The following is a 24,703-nucleotide window of genomic DNA, read 5'->3' on the forward strand; positions in this document are numbered from 1 at the left end:
AGGGCTTTGTGGTGATGACTTGGTGATGATGACTAAGCTCCTTTAACTTGACCTTATCTGGGAAGCACTTTATCTTCTCTTCTATTCTAAATGATAGCTTTGCTGGATACAGTAATCTTGGATGAAGCTCCTTGCTTTTCATGACTTTGAATACTACTTTCCAGTCCCTTCTTGCTTGTAAGGGTTCTTTTGAGAAATCACCTGAGAGTCTTATGGGAACTCCTTTGTAGGTAACTGTCTCCTTTCCTCTCGCTGCTTTTAAAATTCTTTCCTTCTCTTTCATCTTGGGTAAGGTAATTATGATGTGCCTTGGTGTGTGTTTCCTTGGGTCCAACTTCTTTGGGACTCTCTGAGCTTCCTGGGCTTCCTGGAGGTCTATTTCCTTTGCCAGATTGGGAAAGTTATTCTTCATTATTTTTTCAAGTAAGTTTTCAATTTCTTACTCTTTCTCTTCCCCTTCTGGCACTTCTATGATTCAGATGTTGGAACATTTAAAGTTGTCCCAGAGGTTCCTAAGCCTCTCCTGATTTTTTTGAATTCTTGTTTCTTTGTTCTCTTCTGGTTGAATGTTTATTTCTTCCTTCTGCTCCAAGCTGTTGATTTGAGTCCCAGTTCCCTTCCCATCACTGTTGGCTCCCTGTACATTTTCCTTTATTTCACTTAGCATAGCCTTTACTATCTCCTCTATTTTGTGACCACATTCAACCATTTATGTGAGCATCCTGATTGCCAATGTTTTAAATTGTGCATCTGATAGGCTGGCTATCTCTTTGCCGCTTAGTTGTATTTTTTCTGGAGCTTTGATCTATTCTTTCACTTGGGCCATTTTCTTTGTCTCAGCATGCCTATTACGTAGTAAGGGGCAGGGCCTTAGGTATTTTCCAGGGCAGGGTAACCCATGTTGCTGTGCTGTGCCACCAGATGTAGGGGAGTGGTCCGAGAGGGAACAGCGTGGCCCATATAGCTCTCTGCCAGCTTTTAGTCCCCTCCAAGGCTACCCACAAGCAAACCGGGCCCTTCTGGTGCTGATTCTCGAGTGGGTGGGTTTGTGTTCATTCTAGGACCCCCATGGGTCTCTCCAATAAATTCTCTTGTGAGGCTGGTAGTTTCTCCCACTGCCTCAACCCCCACAGGATTTTAGAGTCAGAAGTTTTGAGGGTTTATTTTCCTGAGCTGGAAACCTGGGTTGTGTGGTTTGTCTAGCTTCCCAGTTGTTCCTCCTAGTCTATCCACATGCAAATGTGGGACTACCCACTCCACCAGCCGCTGCCTTTCCCACCTCAGGTCCCCAGCCACCACCTTGCTGTGCATCCTCTTTACCCTGGCTGCCCATCTCCACCCCTCTTACCAGTCTGGATGAATGTTTCTTCTTCAACTCCTTGGCTGTCAGATTTCCATACAGTTTGATTTCCTGGCAGTTCTGGTTGTTTTCGGTTTTCAAATTGGTGGTTATCCTTCCTTAGGTTGTGCAAGGAAGCAAAGTGTATCTACCTACACCTCTATCTTGGCTGCATAACCCAGTGTCATTTTTTAAAGAACTAGAACAAAAAAAATCATCAGATTTGTATGGAATCATGAAGACTCAATAACCAAAGAAATTCCCCCCCCCCAAAAAAAATGAAGCCAAAGCTATCACACTACCTTATGTCAAATTATACTACAGGAATATTTGTACTGGCACAAAGCCAGACACAGAGACCAATGGCACAGAATTGAGAGCTCATAAATAAAACCACAGGTGGATGGACAAATTTTTGACAAAGGAGCTGAAAACACACAATGGAAAAAAGAAGGCCTCTTCAATAAATGGTGCTGGGAGAATTGAGAAGCCACATGCAAAAGAATGAAACAAAACTATAGTTTGTTCTCATGTAAAAAATTAATTCAAAATGGATCAAAGATATAAATATAAGATCTGAAAAAATAATTACATAGAATTTGACCCAAAATGTAAGGGAAGTAAAGGCAAACCTAAATGAATGGGACTATATCAAACTGAAAAGTTAATTTAAGGGGGAAAAAGAGGAGGGACTTGGAGGAACAAGTATGAAGGACACAGGGATGAGGAATTGGGGGGGAGAAAATGGGAGGGAGGGGGGAGCACGGGGTGGGGGGGCTGGGATGGGAGAAATAGTCAAAAAACTGTACTTGAAAAATAACTAAATAAAATTTTAAAAAAAGAAATGACAAAAAAAAGGCAACTGGCTGAGTGAGAGATATTTGCCAACAAACAGCTCCAGCAAAAGGTTATTATCCAAAATATATAAAGTACTCATAAAACTCAATATCAAACAAACAATCCAGTTTAAAAGTGGGCAGAGGTTCCCTTTTCTCTATATCATCACCAACACTTGTTTGTTGATATATTATTGATGCCATTCCGACAGGTGTAAGATGATATCTCATTGAGGTTTTAATTTGCATTTCTTTGATGATTAATGACAATGAGCATTTTTTCATATGTTTATGGGTCCTCTGTATGTCCTCTTTGGAGAAGTGTCTATGCAGGTCTTTTGCCCATTTCTTAATTGAGTTGTTTATCTTCCTGGTGTTGAGTTGTATTAGTTCTTTGTATAATTTGGAGATTAAACCCTTATCAGATGTATAATTGGCAAAAAATGTTCTCATACAGTGGGTTCCCTATTAATCTTCCTGATGGTTTCTTTAGCTTTTAATTTGATGTAGTCCCATTTGTTTATTTTCTCCTTTGTTTCTAGTACCTTAGGAGGTATATTGGCAAAAATATTGGTATTTGGGTATCTTGAGATTTTATTTCCCATGTTGGATTGACTTAGGTAACAGAGAGGATGGAGCTGGGTAAAGGTGGGGAATGGAGGACAAAGCAGGAGCAACTGTAATGACATAAACAATAAAAATAATTTTTAAAAAAAGAAAACATGCACAGAGGACTTGAACAAAATACCTCTCCCAAGAAGACTTAGAAATGACCAGATATATGAAAAGATGTTCAGCTTCACTAGCTATTAAAGAAATGCACACCAAAACTACAATGAGATACTACCTCACACCTGTTAGAATGGTTATTATCAACAAGACAGTTAATGACAAGTGTTGGAGAGGTTGTGGAGAAAAAGCAACTCTTATTCACTGCTGGTGGGAATATAAATTGGTACAACCACTATGAGAAACAGTATGAAGGTTCCTCAAAAAACTAAGAATAGAGTTACCATTATGACCCAGCAATCCCTCTTTTGGGTATCTACCAAAAAAACTCAAAAAATTTATTCACAAAGGTATATACACCCTTATGTTCATCGCAATATTATTCATGGTGGCCAAGAATGGAGACAACCAAAGTGTTCTTTGATAGAGGATGGGATAAAGATATGGTACATATATGTACTATGGAATACTAGTCAACCATAAGAAAGATAAAATACTGCCATTTGCAACGACATGGATGGACTTTAAGAATATTATGCTAAGTGAAATAAGTCAGTCATAAAAAGCTAAGAACCATATAACTTCATTCATATATAGGATAGAAAACCAAAACTCATAGACACAGACAGACAACAGTATGGTGGTTACCAGAGGAAAGGGGGTGAGGGATAGAAAATAGTAAATAGGGTCAAATGTATGGTGGTAGAAGATGATCTGACTTTGGTTGCTAGACACACGATGCAGTATATAGATTACATATCATAGAATTGTATACTTGAGACCTGTATGACCCTATTACCCACCAAAATTTAATAAAATAAAAAATAAATGGTGTCTCTTGTAGACAACATATAAAAAATAAAATGAAAGTATATGGGAAAACTGAAGACTAGAGGCCTGGGGAAAGTGGTTTAGAATTTGAGATGTATAGTATCATTGCAATCAACTGTGTTTTGTTCTGATGTGTGCTTCCTACTAAACCTCTGCTCCCCTGTACACACTCAAGAAATGTAATCATGCATAAGCCTTATTTTCATTAATCTGGCGTTTTATTTAGATTTTTTTCCTTTGGAAAATAAAAAGGAAAAGTAAGTCAACAGATTCTGTATCTGAAAAAGCCATGATAACCAACTGTATTAAAATGCTAAGAACTAAAGGAAAGATGTGGAGAAAGTAAAGCAAGTAGTATGTGAACAAAAAGGAAATATCAATAAAGAGAGAAAACTTACAAATAACCTAAAAGAAATGCTGGAGCTGAAAAGTATAATAATGGAAATGAAAATGCACTGGTTGGATTTAAAGGCAGATTTGAGCAGGCAGAAGAAAGCATCAGCAAGCTTTAAGATAAGGAAAGTGCAAGCTATTAAGCCTGAGGAACAGAAGGAAATAAGATTGAAGAAAAGTGAACAGAGCCAAAGGGACCTGTGGGATACCATCAAGCAAACAAATATGTTCACTGTGGGAGTCCCAGTAGGAGAAGAGAAAGAGAAAGGGGCAGAGAGAATATTTGAAGAAATAATGGCTGATAATTTCTGAAAACTGATGAAACATGAATGTAAACATCCACAAAGTTCAATGAACTTAATATGAACTCAAAGAGACCAACACTAAAACATATTATAATCAAACTTTCAAAACACAAAGAAAAATGGAGTATGGGTAGAATTGATGTTTGTAATATCCAGGCCTGGACCACAAAAACTTCCTAGGCAGTCTTTCAAGATCTCTGTCATTCCCCATACACTGGCTTGAAGAAAAGATTCTAAGGCCCAAAAGAAGGTGCAAAAGCAGAGCCTGGGTCCCTGAGTCACTGCAAGGAAGGCTGCTCACTGAATACCCTCTCTAAACAAAGTGATCAAATCTCTATTTTGTTACACTGATATAGTTCAGAGGCTATCTGATTTAAAAATAAATAGCCATTTTGTTGCCAAGCATGCCCATCCTATCATATCTGACTTAAAATACTAAAAAGTTCATCTGAAATGTCACTTCTTTCCTTAGTTAACAAGTCAAAAAATGTTGTCCTTCTTCTAACATTAAATAGATCTATTTTTATTATTTTATAGCACTGATCACTTAGCATTTAATATTTATGTTCATGTTTTGTCTCTGCTTTAGATTGTGTGCTTCCAGAACATAAATCATATTTCTTTCATTTTTGTATGTTTTGTACTATGTGTCATACTGTGTGTTGTACACAGATACTTCATAGGTATTGCATTATATAGGTAGGTAGTGTTAAACATCATTCATCTTCCCTAAATTACCTCTGCAGTAGCAGACTATCAGGTTGGTCCTCCTGATGGTTAACATCTACATTGGAACCCAACTTTCCATTTCTTGAATGCTTTCTTGGCTCTGACTCTACTACCTTTTCTGTCACTTTCTTAGACATGCATAAGGGCAGCTTTTTTCCTTAGAAGTTCCTCTTAAAAGCTAGATATTGTTCATCAGTACATTTCTACTTTTTATTGTCTTTTGGTTCCAAAAAACAACCTTTAAAATATTTATTACAGAAACTCAGTAGTTTCCCCACACCTCCTACCTAGTCTGATAGGAATGAATCACAGTACACATCTCTGGCCATACACTCTTCTACAACTTCTCTTTTCATCCAGAGTACTACTTCCCCATACATGTAGTAAGTCAGGTTTTATTTAGTACTTCCTTAGCTGGTTAATTATGTCTCACTGCATTATTCTAAAGATCAAGCTTTTTGGCTTCTCGTTTCTCTTAGTTCTTTTGAAGTCTAATCTTTATTTGAAGTGTTTAAGTAGTATTATCTATCTGATATATACCACATTAAGTATATAAGGTATTTTTATGTATTATCTTATTTAATCTTATTTAATTCTAACCACAATCATATGAAGAAATTATTTTAAATAACAATTACCATATGAACAGCAATTCCACTTTTGTTTCTGAAAGAAACAAAATTAGTATCTTGAAGCTATATCTGCATCCCTATGTATTGTACAGCATTATTTGCAGTAGCCAAAATATGGAGACAACTTAAGTGTTCATCTCTAGATGAATAGATAAAGAAAATGTGATATAATTGACTATTATTCAGCCATTAAAAAGAAGGAAATTCTGCCATTTGCAACAACATGGATGAACTTTGAGGGCATTATGGTAAATGAAATAGAGAGAGAGAGAGAGAGAGATACCACATAATCTCACTTATATGTAGAATCTTAAGAAAAGAAGAAAGAAGTCATAGATTTAGAACACTGGTGGTTGCCAGAGGTGAGGGATGAGCAAAATGGGTGAAAGCGGTTAAAAGGTACAAATCTACGGTTTTCAAATAATTAAAGTCCTGGGGATAAAATGTAAAGCATGGTGATTATAGTTAATACACTGTATTTTATATTTGAAACTAGTCAAGAGAGTGGATTTTAAAAGTTCCCATCACAAGAAAACATAATTTGAACTATGTGTGACAATGGATGTTAATGGGATTTATTGCTGATCATTTTGCAATACATACAAGGAACAAATCATTATGCTGTACACTTGACTATCTCAATTAAAAAATAATAAACGTTGAGCCATACATCAAAACTCAAAACAGAAATACAAAGCTCACCTGTCCAGAGATCAAAGGGCTCTTCTCATTCCAAATGGGCATAAAATTCTTAGCTGATTTGAACTTAAGACAGGCAATAAATATTAGCAAAACAAAGTTTCTATTATATCTCACCCAACAGAGAATAGCTCTCTATAAACCATAATTTTTTAAAGAATCACCAAGTGGTGAGGCAGTAAAACAAAATTCTCAATCACTTCTGCCACTAATGATAATGGCTGTAAAGGAACAAAAGTGAAAACGAAAAACAAAATTAGTAGAGAGGACAATTGAAACTAAAAAACAGAACATCTACATAGTTACATTTCTACTTTAGGTTCACCTCTGGGGGGCAAGACCTTCCTGGTACACTACTCTCATGATGACATTTACTCTATTAGGTGAATCTGTTGGACATTTTGGCAAAGACTTCCAAAACTGTTTAAAGATCATTTTCAGAGAAGGGTGAAATAAAGACTCTCCTACTTATATAAAAATGAACTCATATTAAGGATAGTACTTAAATGAACTCATATTAAGGTTCAACTTAACTTTGAATAACTGGTGTCATTCAAAGGAGAATCTAAGTTAAAACGCACATTTATATAGGGATCAGGAACATCGAAGTGAATGCATAAATGGAAGCACCTTTTCTACGGTGTATCCTTCCTTGGCCAGAATTAACATGTGTATAGGTAAGAATTATATTGTATGGCTATCAGTTATCTATGCTTTACAGAATTGTAAAGTAGCTTGAAGAGAATTAGAATCAGAAAGTGTGGAAGGATATGCCATAAATTATGCATAGTTTTCTACTGAAGCACAACATTTCTCTATAGTAGCCATTGTTCATATTCAGAGAATCAATAAGACTTTGGACCAAGCACTAGGGCCAACAAGCAGCTTAAACCAGCCCTATAGAGGACTAGTACAACTGCTTTTCTCTTCTTTCCAAGTCTTTAAAACACAGCAGTGGATAGAGTAGGAACTGGGTTTGAATACTAACACCCATCATGCAGTAGCTGTGAAATGCTAGTGAGTTTATTTAACTTCTCTATACCTCAGTTTTTCTACCTATGAAACTGGAAGAGTAATGCCATCCTGACAGAGTGTATATGATGATTAAATTAAATTAAATGTGTGTAAAGTACTTAGCACAATGCCTGGCAAACATAAGTATTTAACAAATAGTATCTAGTAACTCTGTCAATTGGTAATTAAAATACCAAATTAATGTTTAAAGATGGGCAATACTTATAATTTCCAGAAGGCATTAATCCAATAATTACAATGATTCTTTACATCTGATGGTGAATAGAACACTTTTACATAAATTCTTATTTTAATCTGTGTTCAAGTGAAGATTATAGATTACAAAATATAAACATATAAGTATGTTCATGTGTTTATTTCCACCAAAGAATCTGTATTTACTTAACTAATAAGTTGTACACAGACATTAACTCCTCAATTATAAATCAGATCATTAACTTAAGTGATAGTAAGTAGTCCATTGGAAGCCATTTAGCATATCCAGATTATGCTTGTGTACTCTGGCAAAGTGATCAATTATGCACAATTATTCTTGAATTTTATAATTTTTGAAAAATTTATTTTGTAATGAGACCTAAATATAAAAATAGATCATAGAAAATAGCAATTAATATTAATACAAGAAAATCTGATTTAGTTCAAATGCTAAGTCAGCTGTGTAGCTGATGACAGATCTTAAAGATATATGTTGTTAGATGCAATATAGTGTAGTGGCCAAGAACATGGGCTCTGGAGTCAAATTACCTGGGTTGGAATTCCTGCTCCATCAATAATTAGCTATATAATCTCAGAGGAGTAACTAAATCTCTCAGTCCTTCAATTTCCTCCTCTGTAAAATGTGGATGATAAGAGAGCTAACATTTACATTTACCATGAAAGTAATATTAAATGAGATAATAGTTAAAATACTTATAACAGTGCCTGATACATAGTAAGCACGCAATAAATATTGCTTATTTTTATTGTGATGATGGAGTAGTTCAGGCCTGAGCAAGGTAACCATTTTTGTAACTGATCTTTGAGTTGTCCTGAATATCCCATATATTTATTTTGTGATAGTCAGATGAATCCCTGTCTGTTTTTAAGGAAGCCTCAACTGATCCTGTCAGAGTGCTCAGCTGGCTCCGCAGAGACCTGGAAAAAAGTACAGCAGGGTTCCAAGATGTTAGTTTCAAGCCTGGAGACTCATCCTTTGGTGGGGAAATGACAGACTCAGGAGGCCCATGCAAGGGTTTCTTAGTGGACTACTACAATACCCCCAACAAGGGCAGTCCAGAGAGAGTTCATTTTGAGGTGACTCACAGAGAGAACCCTCTCCAGGATGCCAGCGCCCAAGTTGGTAATGAAAGAGCAGTAGATGAAGTTTCCTTCTATGCTAACCGCCTCACAAACTTAGTCATTGCCATGGCCCGCAAGGAGATCAATGAAAAGATTGATGGCTCTGAAAACAAATGTGTCCATCAGTCATTGTATATGGGGGATGAACCCCCACTCAACAAAAGCCTGAGTAAAGTGGCATCAGAGCTAGTGAATGAGACTGTCGCCAAATGTTCCAATAACACTACCTCAGATAAATTTCCTGGCCCTGGTGACAAAGCCTCAAATGTGAAATATAAGACCACTTTGAAGATCAAGGAAAACAAGGGTCCAGATGACAAGCCTGCTTCTAAGAAGTCCTTCTTCTATAAAGAAGTGTTTGAATCTCGTAATGCAGGTGATGCTAAAGGGGGTAGATGGTCCTTACCTGGGGAGAGAAAGTTATTCAGTGGGCAAGAGAGGCCTGATGACTTTACAGCTTCTGTCAGTCAAAAGATCATGACCTATGCTAACAGTGTGGTATCTGATATGATGGTCTCCATCATGAAGACACTGAAAATCCAAGTGAAGGACACAACCATTGCCACCATCCTGCTGAAGAGGGTACTGATCAAGCATGCAAAAGACGTGGTCTCAGATCTCATTGACTCCTTCATGAAGAACCTCCACAATGTCACAGGGACTCTCATGACTGATACAGACTTTGTGTCAGCTGTGAAAAGAAGTTTCTTCTCTCATGGAAGCCAGAAGGCCACAGATATCATGGATGCTATGTTGAATAAGCTTTACACTGTGGTGTTTGCCAAGAAACCTCCTGAGAATATCAGGAAAACCAAGGACAAGTCAGAGAGTTATTCCCTTCTCTCCATGAAAGGAATGGGTGACCCTAAAAAAAGAAATGTAAATTTTGCAACAATGAAATCTGAAGGTAAATTGAGGGAAAAAATATGCTGTCCTCCACGTGAACCAGAGAAGACATGCGCTGAAACTTTGGGTGAACACATTATCAAAGAAGGACTGAGCTTGTGGCATAAAAGTCAGAATAAAGAAGGAGTATTTCCAGGTTCTCAGTGTGTAACATTTGCAGCTCCCAATGACCAGTGTAGCCCTACACCAGAATATCCCCTTGGACATCCCATGGATATTGGCAACCTCAGCCCTCCAGGGCATCACCTAGAGAATCCTGAGAATTTTATGTGTGATTCAGACTCCTGGGCCAAGGACCTGCTTGTATCTGCCTTACTTCTAATTCAGTACCATCTGGCCCAGGGAGGAAGTATGGATGCACAGAGTTTCCTTGATGCTGCTGGTACTAACAACTTTCCCACCACTAAGCCCCCTGTTGTTTCTGATGAGACCAACCTTAAGTGTCCTCATGGGGGAGGTAACCAAGAAGAAGCAGAAAAGAAAGATCTAAAGAGCATTTTCTTCAACTTTATCCGGAATTTACTTACTGAGACTATTTTCAAGAACAACAGTAGCTCTGAACCCAAGGTGCCAGAACAACCAATTAAGGAAGACTTCTTCAAAAGACCTGTAACCCCTTCTCCCATAAAACTAAGTGAATGTGATGAGGCTGATGGTACCTTTCCTGGGCTGAGCATGATAGTTGCTGACCAGCTGGATGGCCACATGAATGGGGAAATGGTAGAACATCTGATGGACTCAGTGATGAAACTTTGTCTCATTATTGCCAAGTCCTGTGACCCTCCCTTTGCAAAACTGGGAGACGATAAGTCTGGTGATGCTAGCAGGCCAACTTCAAACTTTCCTGATAGTTTATATGAGTGTTTACCAGTCAAGGGCACAGGGACAGCAGAGACTGTCTTACAAAATGCCTATCAAGCTATTCATAATGAATTGAGAGGTATATCAGGACAGCTCCCTGAAGGGTGTGCAGCACCCAAAGTGGTTGTCAGCAATCATAACATAATTGATAGTGTTCAGAACAAGCAACTCCAAGCTGTACTTCAATGGGTAGCTGCCTCTGAGCTCAATGTCCCTATTTTGTACTTTGCTGGTGATGATGAAGGAATCCAAGAAAAGGTAAGGAAGATAATGGTTCGTTGGGGTTTTAAGTTGTCATCTTTCTGAATGGGAAGATAGCCACAAGGAGAATAGAATGGGGACAGTAAGAATTTGAAGATCATGCCTCTTGGCAGAAATAATGGATAGAGTAAAATTATTTTTTTGCCCAATAAGAATTACATCAAAGGGGGGAAAGTGGGGCTATATGATAAATCACATCTGATTCTTTTCTGCATATGTTAATGAGATTGCATAGATGCAAAATCTCCAAGAGACCTAGTAAAAGAATCAGATTAAGGTCTGGGCTTCAGGCTGAATTTTGGATAGGACAGCAGTGCCCAAAGAATGAGAAGGGGCTTCATGGAAGCATCCTGAGATGTGTTAAGGGAGTTTGGGAGTAGGGCATGAATGATCTAGATTGATGAGCTTTTCAAAACTATCATTATTGTTTTAGTTAGCTGTCTAGGTGGTATTGGAGATTTGAAGATATTTGGTAAATAACATGCCTTTCCCCCCTACCCTAAGTTCTGAATCAATTGAGAAGACAAAAGAATAAGGCAAATGGGAAGTCAGCTTATCACTGTTACTACTGATTAACTGTGCCTTCTAACTCCTTGCTCCTCCCAGTGTAGGCCTTGGAACTGCTCACTGAAGGGAGATTTTCAGTCTGGAAAGCATGAACATTTATGCAAGTTGCTGCTTCATGCTACTATAGAGGAATTAAGAAATAGAGACCATCCCTACCACACACAAACACACATACACAGCTTTAGGGATTTTGATTATTGTCTCAACTGATAAAAGCAGAACAGTGGCAGTTACCAATTAAGTAGTAAGGAGGCTGGGATTATTTACAAAAATAATTCATCCTCATGGAAACCAGAGGACAGATAAAGTAAAAGATTTTACCTGTTTAATAAGTGGCATTAGTAAATCCTACAACTGGGCTCCTTGGTTTATCTGATGACTGGGAAGACACAGGATTTTAAAGTCTCCAGATTAGGCTACACTAAACCTAAACAAGATACTATATGATATGTGGACTTGCTACTCAAAATGTGGTCTCTGAACCAACATTGGTGTCAGCCAGGAGCTTGTTAGAAGTTTAGAATCTCAGGCTCCACTTCTGCTCTACTGAATCAGAATCTTCATTTTAGCAATTTAGCAAAATTACCAGGTGGTCTGTGTGTACATTCAAGTTTGGGCTAGAGAACAGAATGTGGAGTTCCAATCCTACAAATATCCCTAAGAGTCTTGGTGCACTGTAAAGAGTCTCAGTCACTATAGTTTTGCCAGTCTGTAAAACAGACAAGTAGTTTAGCACATAGCAGTTTACAAAGGGGATCTATATTCACAAAAGTTTTAGACTGATGAAAAATATTAAAAGAAGTATAGCTTTATGTATACAATGTGTGAAACAAGCTTTTGTTCTGTAGCCATCTTTTAAGTCAAATACATCATATATAAAATACATAATACATTTTGGGTTTAGATTATTTTGAATTAAAATGTCTATAATATATTTATCTAAAGTGGACACAGTAGACTTGTGGTCCTCCTAAACAAACACACACACCCATACATTTTACCCACTATAAAGATAAAGATGACCATCTCTTTTATTAAAGGAAAAGAATGGAAAGGATGGGCAGCAGCACATCTGAACTTCAATTAATAAGTTAATGCTCATTGAATATCAGCATATTTTTAAGAACAGATGGGGAAGTACATATCAAAGAAACTTCCCAAAAATTATTTTAGATTTTTTGGGAAAAAGATTAATGTGTACAAATACTCTCATGCTGACAAAAGTGATTGAGCCCAATAACACTGGAATACTCATGAGCCCAACTCTTTAAATAAATTTGTGGGCATTTTTGAATAGATAATATGTGCATAGTTCAAAATCCAAAGGCACAAAAGAATGTACAGTGAAAATTAAGGGTTTTTTTTTCATCCTTATCTCCCATTCTATTACTCTTATTGGAGAAAACCATTATGATCAATTTCTTGCTTACTGTTTTATTTTTTAAGTGTATTTTATTGATTATGCTATTACAGTTGTCCCATTTTTTTCTCCCCTTTATTCCACTCCACCTTGTATCTCCCCTCCTACCAGCATCCCCCCCCACCTTAGTTCATGTCTGTGGGTCATACATATAAGTTCTTTGGCTTCTACATTTCCTATACTATTATTAACGTTCCCCTATCTATTTTGTACCTACCATTTCATTTATGCTTCCCAGTCTCTGTACCTTTTTCCCCAGTCTCCCTCTGATAACCATCCATGTGATCTCCATTTCTGTGATTCTGTTCCTCTTCTAGTTGTTTTCTTTGTTTGTGTTTTATGGTTCAGTTGTTAATAGTTGTGAGTTTGTTGTCATTTTACTGTTCATATTTTTTATCTTCTTCTTTTTCTCAGATAAGTCCTTTTAACATTTCATATATAATAAGGGCCTGGTGATGATGAACTCCTTTAACTTAACCTTATCTGGGAAGCACTTTATCTTCTCTTCTATTCTAAATGATAGCTTTGCTGGATACAGTAATCTTGGTTGAAGCTCCTTGCTTTTCATGACTTTGAATACTACTTTCCAGTCCCTTCTTGCTTGTAAGGGTTCTTTTGAGAAATCACCTGAGAGTCTTATGGGAACTCCTTTGTAGGTAACTGTCTCCTTTCCTCTCGCTGCTGTTAAAATTCTTTCCTTCTCTTTCATCTTGGGTAAGGTAATTATGATGTGCCTTGGTGTGTGTTTCCTTGGGTCCAACTTCTTTGGGACTCTCTGAGCTTCCTGGGCTTCCTGGAGGTCTATTTCCTTTGCCAGATTGGGAAAGTTATTCTTCATTATTTTTTCAATTTTTTCAAGAAGTTTTCAATTTCTTACTCTTTCTCTTCCCCTTCTGGCACTCCTATGATTCAGATATTGGAACGTTTAAAGTTGTCCCAGAGGTTCCTAAGCCTCTCCTGATTTTTTTGAATTCTTGTTTCTTTGTTCTCTTCTGGTTGAATGTTTATTTCTTCCTTCTGCTCCAAGCTGTTGATTTGAGTCCCAGTTCCCTTCCCGTCACTGTTGGTTCCCTGTATATATTTTTTATTTCACTTTTCATAGCCCTCACTTTCTCCTCTATTTTGCAACCATAAATAAGCCCTTCATTTATGTGAGCATCCTGATTATCAGTGTTTTGAACTGTGCATCTGATAGGTTGGCTATTTCTTCATTGCTTAATTCTATTTTTGGAGTTTTGATCTATTCTTTCATTTGGGCCATTGTATGTAAGTCCAGCTACCAAGGAGTTAAAGAAAAAACATCCATCTAGACTGAGAGGATATCCAGAGATAGGCAGCCAGGGTAGAGATGATGTGGCAAGGCAGTGATAGGAAGACTGGGTGGGCAAGGTGGTGACTGGCAGGCCAGATGGGACAGTCCCACATTTGTGTGTACATAAACCATGAGGAACAACTGGGGAGCTAGATGGACTGCATAACCCAGGGTTTTGGCATAGAGAAATAAAACCTCAGAACCTCTGACTGTAAAAACCTGTGGGGCTTGTGGCAATGGGAGAAATTCTAGGCCTCACAAGAGAATTTGTTGGAGAGACTCACAGGGTCCTAGAACATACATATACTCACCCACCCAGAAATCAGCAGCAGAAGGGCCCAATTTGCTTGTGGGTCACAGGGGAAGTGACTGAAAGCTGGCTGAGAGCCAAGCAAGCAACATTGTTCCCTCTCTGACCCCTCCATCACATACAGTGCCACAAAGACGTGGGTTGCCCCTCCCTGGCAAATTACCTAAGGCTCTGCCCCTTACAATGTAATAGTTACTTATCCTTTTAGAAATATATATGCATACACAAGTAAGTACTTATGTGTGTGTGTGTGTGTATATATATATATATTTTTAAGCCTCAATCATAGTATAATATGTATATTCTTTTCTGCCACATTCTTTTCAATGACTGCATATTACTGTATTGTATGAAGGTGCTGTATTTAACCACTTTCCCATGTATGGACATTTAAGTTGCCAATATTTTGCTACTAAGTGCAGTGCTGTGTGCACACAGTCAAATGCATCTAAATATGCTAAATACTTAGCATATTTAGCAAATATGTTAAATACTCAGAAAAGGAACTTCAAGATCACCATTAATGTCTGTTTGTGTATTTAATATATATCTTCAGATTGCCTTCCATAAAGCTTGCACCAATTTGCACATCTGCTAAAACAATATGAAAGTGCCTATTTTCCATACTTTAGTCAACAGAGAGTGGCAAACTTGTGATCTTTGTCAAGTTCTGTTTTCCTTTGCACTTGGCTTATTGGGAATGAGGGTGACTATCTTTTCATAAGTTTAAGAATCATTTTAATTTTCTTTTTCATGGATGAATTGTTTGTTTATACCCCCTGCTTATTTTTCCATTCGGTTGTTATTCTTTTTCTTATTAATCTCCAGGAGTTTTATATATAAGGAAATTAGCCTTTGTGATATTAAATACATTCTTTAATCATTTGTCTTTTGATGTTTTGCCAATTTGTTTTGGCCATATAGAATTTTTTAAATGTTTATATAACCAAATCTAAGACATTTTTTCTTTTATTTTTCCTGGATCTTGTGTCATATTTTGGAAGACATTCTTTACTCTAAGATATTAACAAAACTTTCTCATATTTTCTCTCAATACTTATGTTTTTAAAAATATTTTATTGTTATTCTATTGCAGTTGTCCCAGTTTCCCCCCACCTTTGCTCTCTCCTGCCCAGCCCACTCCCAGTCTCACAGTCAATCTCCACCCCATTGTCCATGTCCATGGGTCATTCATACATGTTCCTTGACTAGTCCCTTCCCCTTCTTTCTACTCTTAGCCCCCTCTTTCCTCCCCTCTGCCTGCTGCGGGTCTGTTCCATATTTCCATGCCTCTGGTTTTATTTCACTCATTAGTTTATTAGGTGTCTCTTATAAGTGAGATCATATGATATTCGTCTTTCACCTCCTGACTTATTTCACTTAGCATAATACTCTCCAGTTCCATCCATGCTGTCATGAAGGGCAGGAGTTCCTTCTTTCTTTCTGCTGTGTAGTGTTTCATCGTGTAAATGTACCACAGTTTTTTTATCCACTCATTTACTGATGGGCACTTAGACCACCAACTTACACAATATACCAGAATAAACTCAAAATGGATAAAAAGACTTAAATATAAGTCATGACACCATAAAAGTCCTAGAGGAAAACACAGGCAGTAAAATTTCAGATATCCCACACAGCAATATTTTCACCACTATATCTCCTAGGGCAAATTAAAAAGTTTCTGCATGGCTCAAGAAACCATTATCAAAAAGAAAAGGAGGCCGACAATATGTGAGAACATATTTGCCAGTGATACCTTGGACAAGGATTTGATCTCCAAAATATGTAAAGAACTCATATGACTCAACACCAGGAAGTCAAACAATCCAATTAAACAAAGGATCTTGAACAAAGGATCACTTCTCCTAGGAGAAGTGAACAGACACTTCTTCTAGGAGGACATACAGAGGTCCCAGAGACATGTGAAAGAATACTCGGCATTACTAGCCATCAGAGAGATGCAAATTAAAACCACGTTGAGATTCCACTTCACACCGGTCAGAAAGGCCATCATAAACCAATCTCAACAAGTGCTGGAGAGGGTTGTGGAGAAAAGGGAACCCTAGTACGTCGTTGGTGGGAATGTGGACTGGTATAGCCACTGTGGAAAATAGTATGGAATTTCCTCAAAAAACTAAAAATGGGACTTCCTTTTGACCCAGCAATTGCATTGCTGGGAATATACCCTAAAAATCTGAAAACACCAATTCAAAAGAACTTATGCACCCCTATGTTTATAACAGCACTATTTACAATAGTCAAATGCAGGAAACAGCCTAAAGTGCCCATCAATACTTATGTTTTCTAAAAAAAAAATTTAAGACTTTGATCTATTTTGAATTTATTTTTATATAAAGTATGAGGTAGTAATGAAATATTTTTTTCCTCAGGTGGTTAACTACCTTTAGTTCTTTTTCAAAATTTTCTGTCATTTCATTGAATTGACTATTTACTATTTTAATATTATTTAAATTAGCATATAATTTTTAAAAGATTTTATTTATTTTTAGAGATAGGAAGGGAGGGAGAAAAAGAGGGAGAGAAACATCAATGTGTGATTGCCTCTCACACGTCCCCCACCAGAGACCTGGCCCACAACCCTGGCCCAGGTCTCCCAGCAGTGCAATTGCTGGGTCAAAAGGAAGTCCCATTTTTAGTTTTTTGAGGAAATTCCATAATGTTTTCCACAACCCTTTGCCCTGACTGGGAATCCAACTGCAATCCTTTGGTTCCCGGGTCGGCACTCAATCCACTGAGCCACACCAGCCAGGGCTAGCACATCTAATTACTATTATTCTATAATATGTTTTAAAATCAATATGATTAGGGACTCCTTATGTCTTGATCTTAGAATTTTCTAAGATATATTCCTCAATTTGCACCTCCAGCCTCAGCCAACCATTAACCTGATTTCTATCACAGATTTACCTTTCCAACAGTTTACACAATGGAGCCATAAAATCCATAGTCTTACATCTGGCCATTCACACTTAGCAGGTTTTTTTGAGGTTTATCCATGATGTAGTATGTATCAGTAGTTCATTCCTTTTTATTGCTGAATAATGTTTCATTATGCAGATACATTACATTTTGTTTGTTCATTCACCAGTAAAGGACATTTGGATTGTTTCTACTTTTTTGCTATCATGAATAGTGCTACTATGAACATTCACATTCAAGTCTTTGTGGGCACATACATTTTCATTTCTCTTGAGCAACAAGGAGTTGAATTGCTACACCTTATGGTAAATATATCTTTAAAAACTGCCAAACTGTTTTCCAAAAATGTACCATTTTACATTCCCACTGACAGTTTATGTAGGCTTCAGTTTCTCCATATCCTCATCAACATTCGTTATAGCTATTAAGGTGGTATTTGGTGGTGGATTTAATTTGACATACACACACTAAAATTGTCTAAGGATTTGAACATCTTATGTGCTAATTAGCCATTCATATAGATTTTTGTTGAATTGTCTATACAAATCTTTTGCCCATGTTTTGACTGTGTTGTTTTCTTGTTATAAAGTTACAAGTATTCTTTATATATTCTGGATACAGGTTCTTTACCAAAAGTATGATTTGCAAATATTTGCTCTCAGTCTGTGTTTTTTTTTAACTTAATGAAGTCTTTTGAAGAGCAAAAGTTTTGATGATGAAATCTAGTTTATCACTGTTTGCTTTTATTGCTTGTGTTTTGATGTTATATCTTTGCATAATTCAGTGGTTCTCAACTGGAGGCAGTTGTGCCCCCAAGGGACATTTGGTATGGAGATATATATTACTGTCAAAACTAGGAGTGGGATTGCTACTGTAGTACTCTTGGTAGAAGCCAAGGATGCTGCTGAACACTCTCCAGTGCACAGGACAATCCCACAACAAAGAATAATCTGATCTAAAAGATCAGTATTGTCAGATTGAGAAACACTGACCTAACACGAAGTTATGAAAATTTTCTCTTTTTTATTTTAAAATATTTTACAATTTCAGCTCTTATATTTAGGCTGTGATCCATTTTGAGTTCATGTTTATGTATGATATGAGGTAAGGGTCTAATTTATTCTTTTACAGTTGTCTCAACACCATTCGTTGGAAATAAAAATGGATACCTGGCCCTTTTGAATTATTTTTCCCTTTATAAAAAAATTAATTGGTCATGAATATTGAGGTTCAAGCTTTCTTTTGATTGCTATTTTTATGGTACATCTTATTTCAAAATTTTACTTTAAACTTACCTATATCATTTGAAGTGAGTTTTTTTAATAGGCAAAGTATAGTTGGGTCATTTTTATTAATTCTGACAATTGGTATGTTTAGACTGCTTACATTTAGTCAAATCATTGATACGTTTAAATTTAGGTCTACTTTTTTTCTTCTTTTTTAAAATATATTTTATTGATTATGCCATTACAGTTGTTCTATTTCCCCCCTTCATTCCCCTCCACCCTGTACACCCCTCCCCCACTATTCCCCCCTTTAGTTTATGACCACGTGTCTCAAGTTCTTTAGATTCTATATTTCCCATACTATTCTTGCCCTCCCCCCTATTTTCTACCTACAGTCTATGCTGCTTATTTTCTGTACCTTCTCCCCCCTTCTCCTTCTCCCACTCCCCTGTTGCTAACCCTCCATGTGATCTTCATTTCTATGGTTCACTTCTGATCTAGCTGTCCTCTTAGTTTGCTTTTGTTTTAGGTGTGGTTGTTAATAATTGTGAGTTTGCTGTCCTTTCACTGTTCATCTTTTTTATCTTCTTTTTCTTAGGTAAGTCCCTTTAACTTTTCATATAATAAGGGCTTGGTGATAATGAACTCCTTGAATTTGACCTTATCTGAGAAGCACTTTATCTGCCCTTCCATTCTAAATGAAAGCTTTGCTGGATAGATCAATCTTGGATGTAGGTCTTTGGATTTCATGACTTGGAATCTTTCTTTCCAGCCCCTTCTTTTTTTTCTTTTAAGTCGTAAGATCATTTTATTAATTTGGTTTTCTAAATAAACATCCAAATACAAATTGTTCTGGAAAGTGGTCAGCTTTTAAGATTATGTCACATGCTTCTAATGAGACGTCCACTGTTCAAATATTTTTGGAACAGCTCTAGAGAAATTCAGAGTCAATTAGAAGCCACAGGAAAAAAAACTGTTTCATTATATACTGTGTACAAAGTGATGGTGACCAAAACCAGGATTATCTATACAAACACTCAAGATATTGCATTTATTGACCAGCCTAAGCCATGCCACCTGGGTACTAACTAGTATAGAGACATGTTTCAACATGTTGTAAATGGTAGAATTTTAACATGAGAATATTTGTTTTACTTAAAGATTTTAAAGTATTTTGCCATCAATTAAATAAAGTTTTGAGGCAAGCTTCATTACTGGGTTTGGCAACACTAACTTGGACACCTTTCCTAAAAGGCTATTTATTTTACTTGTTCATTTTTCTGTCACCCTCTCTAGAATATAGGCTCCCACAAAACTTGGGGGTTTTATTTCTTGTGTATCCCCAATGAATAGAACCATGCTAGTACATAGTAGGTACCCAAGAAATATCTAATGAATGAATGAATGCATGAACCTAGAACACAAGGCATGTACTCTGCAAAGACTCTTTTGAGAAATCTGCTGACAGTCTGATGGGGACTCCTTTGTAGGTGACTGTACCCTTATCTCTTGCTGCTTCTAGGATTCTCTCCTTCGTTTTAATCTTGGCTAATGTAATGATGATGTGCCTTGGTGTGTTCCTTCTTGGGTCCAACTTCTTTGGGACTCTGAGCTTCCTGGATTTCCTGGAAGTCTATTTCCTTTGCCAGATTGGGGAAGTTCTCCTTTATTTGTTCAAATAAGTTTTCCACTGGTGCCTGTTCCTCTTCCCCTTCTGGTACCCCTAGAATTTGGATGTTGGAACGTTTAGGGATGTCCTGAAGGTTCCTAAGCCTCTCCTCATTTTTTTGAATTCTTGTTTCTTCATATTTTTCTGTTTGGTCATTTTTTTCCTCTTTCTGGTCCACTCCTTTGATTTGAGTCCCAGTTTCCTTTCTATTACTATTGGTTTCCTGTGTATTTCCCTTCATTTCAATTAGTTTAGCCTTCATATGTTCCTCTAATTTGTGACTAAAATCAACCAGTCTGTGAGCATCCTGATCACCAGTGTTTTGAACTGTGCATCTGAAAGTTTGGCTGTTTCTTGCTCGCTTAGATTTATTGGCTCTGGGGCTCTGAGTTGTTCTTGAGCCATGTTTTGATCTATTCCTGCCTGTTACGTATGAGGAGTGGAGCCTTAGGTGTTCACCATGGCAGGGCCACCCATGTCGCTGGTTTGTGAGGCTGTATGTGGGGGTAGGGTCAGAGAGGGACAATAGCCGTCTCCTCTGCCGCTTCCCGCCACTGGAGCCTGCGAGGTCCGTCTCACTGCTTGCTCCTTCACCGGTTTATCTGCACTCGAATGTGTGACCATGGTCAGCCCTCAGTGGGTCTGCCCACTACTCCACACCTGGGATCCGCCCACAGCTGCTGGTGCACCTGGGTTGTATGACTGGGTCAGTCTGGTGGATATTTCCTGCCTGACCCCACTCTGCTGCTGGCTCTGCCCCTCTTACCAGTTTGGCTGAAGTGTTCGTTGCTGTCAGACTTCCATGTAGTTCAACTTTCTGTGGTTTGGCTGCATTTTTGTTGCTAAAACTTTGTTGTTTTTAAACTTGGTTGTGCAGGAAGGTACAGTGCTTCCACCTATGCCTCCATCTTGGTGGAAGTCCCCCTAGCATTCCATTTTTATCTATTGTATTTTTGACTACATCTCTTTGTGTAGCTTTTTAGTGGTTTTTTCAGGAATGACAATGTACATACTTAACTTTTCAGAGTCTATGTAGGATAAATAATTGCCACTTAAACTGGAATATAGACATCTTACCATTTAGTCCCCTTTACACTTCCCTCTATATTGTAGTTTTCATGTATTTAATTTACACATATTAAAAACTTTTAGACAAATGTTATATTTTATTTCAATCATAAAACATTTTTTAAAAATATTTTCTTTATTTATTTTTCGAGAGAGGGGAAGGGAAGGAGAAAGAGTGGGAGAGAAATATCAATGTGTGGTTGCCTCTCATGCGTCCCCTACTGGGGACCTGGCCTGCAACCCAGGCATGTGCCCTGACTGGGAATCGAACCAGTGACCCTTTGCTTCACAGCCCCACACTCAATGCACTGAGCCACACTAGCCAGGGCTTCATAGTTTTTTTTAATCTAAAATTTTCTTTATTTTGCCTTTATTGCTGAAGTATATTTTTACTGGATATAGAATTCTGCTTTGATAGTTCTTTTCATTTAGTGCTTTTAAATCATTTTGGCTTCTGTGATTTCCGTTGAGAAATCTCTTGTCACTCAATTTATTGTTCCCAGATAATGTGCCATTTCTCTATGGCTGCTTTTGATTTTTTCTTTTTCTTTAATTTTAACCAATTTGATTACAGCAAGTCTTAAAGTGAATTTATTTTTTTCCTTTTTATTGAATTTATTGAGGTGACAGTCTCACCTATAAGTGGAACCTAATCAACAAAACAAACAAGCAAGCAAAATATAACCAGAGACATTGAAATTAAAGAAATTCACACCTGAATTTCTTCAGGATTGTCTTATTTCAGGTTCACTGAGCTTCTTGTGGCAAATTAGGAAAGCTTTCATTCATTATTTCTTCAAGTATTTTTTCTGTACCACCCTTTTCCCCCTCTCCTTCTAGGATTCTAATGACATAAATATAAAACATTTTAATATTGTCATACAGACCCCTGAAGTCTACTTATTTTTTAATCATTTTAAATAAGTTTAATCAATCCTATATTGTTCAATGCGGCTAATTTCTGTTGTTCTGTCTCCTAATTTATTGGTGTTTCTCTCTATTTACCCATCCAATAAGTTTTCATTTTGGATTTTTTTTCTACAATTTCCCTTTGGTTCTTCTTTATAGCTTCTTTTATCAAGACTTTCTGTATTTCCATTTGTGTCAACAGTATTTGCATATACTTTGGTTTCTCACATGGAAATTTCTCCTTCTGAAAGAGCTCCTGATATTTGGCCTGTTTATTTGCTCTTTGACTTTTTATCATGGAATCAGGTGCATAATGCACAAAATAAAACTTGGGTTACTTTAGTTTGTTGCTGCTAAGATTCCAGATAAATGGCAATTTACTATGTTCATATTAGAGTGGTTGGTCTGCATAAATTTTCTCATTTTATACCTGATAAAACTAAACATCAGGTTCAGAGACCTGGGTATGAATTTTGCCTCTGCTAATTTCTAGCATTGTGTCGCAAGTCTCTTCACTTCTTTGGGAGACGTTTTCATGGGGGTTGAATGGATCTTTGAACTGCATTCCTGCTCTGACATTCCAGGGGTCTCTGGTCTGTGGAGCAAGGGACAGCATCCACCTTTGTCCTTTGACATATCCCTTGTTGATCTTGGGACAATGATGGGGACTGTTTGATATTACAGTGAACTTAAGAACACTAGAATTCTTAGAAAGCAAGAACACCATTGACCAAACAGCCACTGGAAGCAGGAAGATTTTACTCTTAGTAGGAAATCATATTTTCCATATCATCGACAGGTGGATTTTAACATCTTTTCTTTAAATTAAGGGTGATACAACCAAATTTCTTCTGCCAAGCAGGCCAGCAAACTTTACAATTAAGGAAGTCTTCTCAACATTTAATTATAGAGCCTGTTTTGCTGAAGTTTCTGAAAGTCTACCTGACCTCTTTGTTCTAGCCTTGGCAGCACCTTACTAGCCTGCTATGAGACGTTCTGCCCCTCCACTACTGCTTTCTTTCCTTTCCGCAGCTACTTCAGCTCTCAGCTGCTGCGGTGGAAAAAGGACGCAGCGTAGGTGAGGTTCTGCAGTCAGTGCTACGCTATGAGAAGGAGCGACAGCTGGATGAGGCAGTGGGGAATGTCACACGGCTGCAGCTGCTGGACTGGTTGATGGAGAACTTGTGATGGGCGCCCACCCAGTGCTTTCCCCTCTTCCAGCAGTCGGCTCGGCCCTTTTCCCTCCCCTTCTTTCTCACTTCCACAGCTCCTCTCTCTATATCCTCACAGAGCCCTAACATTATCTTCATCCCACTCACATGAAAGACATGTCATCTTATGCTAGTCACTGGATTTTGCAGATTTTCCTGTCCATGCGAGCAAGGACATAAAATAAAAAACATTACAATTAAAGTGCTCCAAGTGTATGGTTTCCTTGGGATCAATGGGGCAAAAAGGTAAAGGAATTTCAGGAATGAAAAAATAATCAGACGAATAGCAAAAGAAAAATAATGGTGGACTGAGAACTCTGACAAAGGTCCCTAGACCTGTGTCACAACTTGCAGCCCCCCGCCTTCAAGTATTCCCTAAAAATAAGAAGCCATAATTTATCAACTCATTCAGCCTTTTTCAACCATGCAAATTGGGAAATATTTTCTGATAGTCAACCCAAATCATTCTGACTATGGTATCAAAGATTTGTCTTCAAGAGCAAAACAACTGTCCACCTCAAGTTTATCCATGGTTGAAGACAGCTGATGTCAAGAGGTCCAGAAGACCTGAATTTTATTTCCAGTTATATACCTTTCTGGTTATAGGATATAGGACAAATTACCTATTATGATACTGCTGTGACTTAATGTCCGTATCACCCCATTTAAGAAACATTTTCTGTTCTTATTCTGACCTTTCTGTGGAATTTTATATTCTTGATCCTTCCTTCTGTAAACTTTCTAGTTTCTAATATCCCATTTTTCTGCGTCTCTTTGGGACTCTACTAAACTTTATCAACCCTTATATATTTATCTTTTCTAGGACTTTCTCTTGACCCTCTGCTATTCTCAGTCTGTATTATCTTCCCTGGGTGATTTCATCCAAACCCATAGCTTCAATTATCTGATGTCTCTCTTTATAGAATATTACAAAGTGATTAAAATTATGTTATAATCTTTAGTTTCTTGTAAAATTTTATCCACTATAATTACAACCCTACAGAGATTATTTATTCATTAGATAAGGACTAGAAAGGCAAAATAAATGAACTTACTTAGACTTTGGAAGTGGTGGATGAACAAACACCTTCTGCTACTGTGATCCTCGAGAAGCATCAGATGGGATGCTACCATCACTACAACCTCCTTAATGTGGCCTTGTCACCCAGACTGG

General features: G+C 37.4%; 1 protein-coding gene across 1 annotated transcript in view; it reads left to right on the top strand.

Moving 5' to 3' along the window:
• Positions 1–23,759, top strand: part of AKAP3 (A-kinase anchoring protein 3) — a 43,369-nt gene extending 19,610 nt beyond the window's left edge. The window contains exons 4-5 of the mRNA XM_037152893.2: positions 8,615–10,891; positions 23,351–23,759. Of these exons, the coding sequence (XP_037008788.2) occupies positions 8,615–10,891; positions 23,351–23,506 (2,433 nt within the window). The 3' untranslated portion in view covers positions 23,507–23,759. The remainder of the gene's footprint in view (positions 1–8,614; positions 10,892–23,350) is intronic.
• The last annotated feature ends 944 nt before the right edge of the window (positions 23,760–24,703 follow it).

The sequence above is a fragment of the Artibeus jamaicensis genome, unplaced genomic scaffold (assembly GCF_021234435.1).
Source record: "Artibeus jamaicensis isolate MK-2021 breed Jamaican fruit bat unplaced genomic scaffold, CSHL_Jam_final contig_1028, whole genome shotgun sequence".
NCBI lineage: Eukaryota > Metazoa > Chordata > Mammalia > Chiroptera > Phyllostomidae > Artibeus > Artibeus jamaicensis.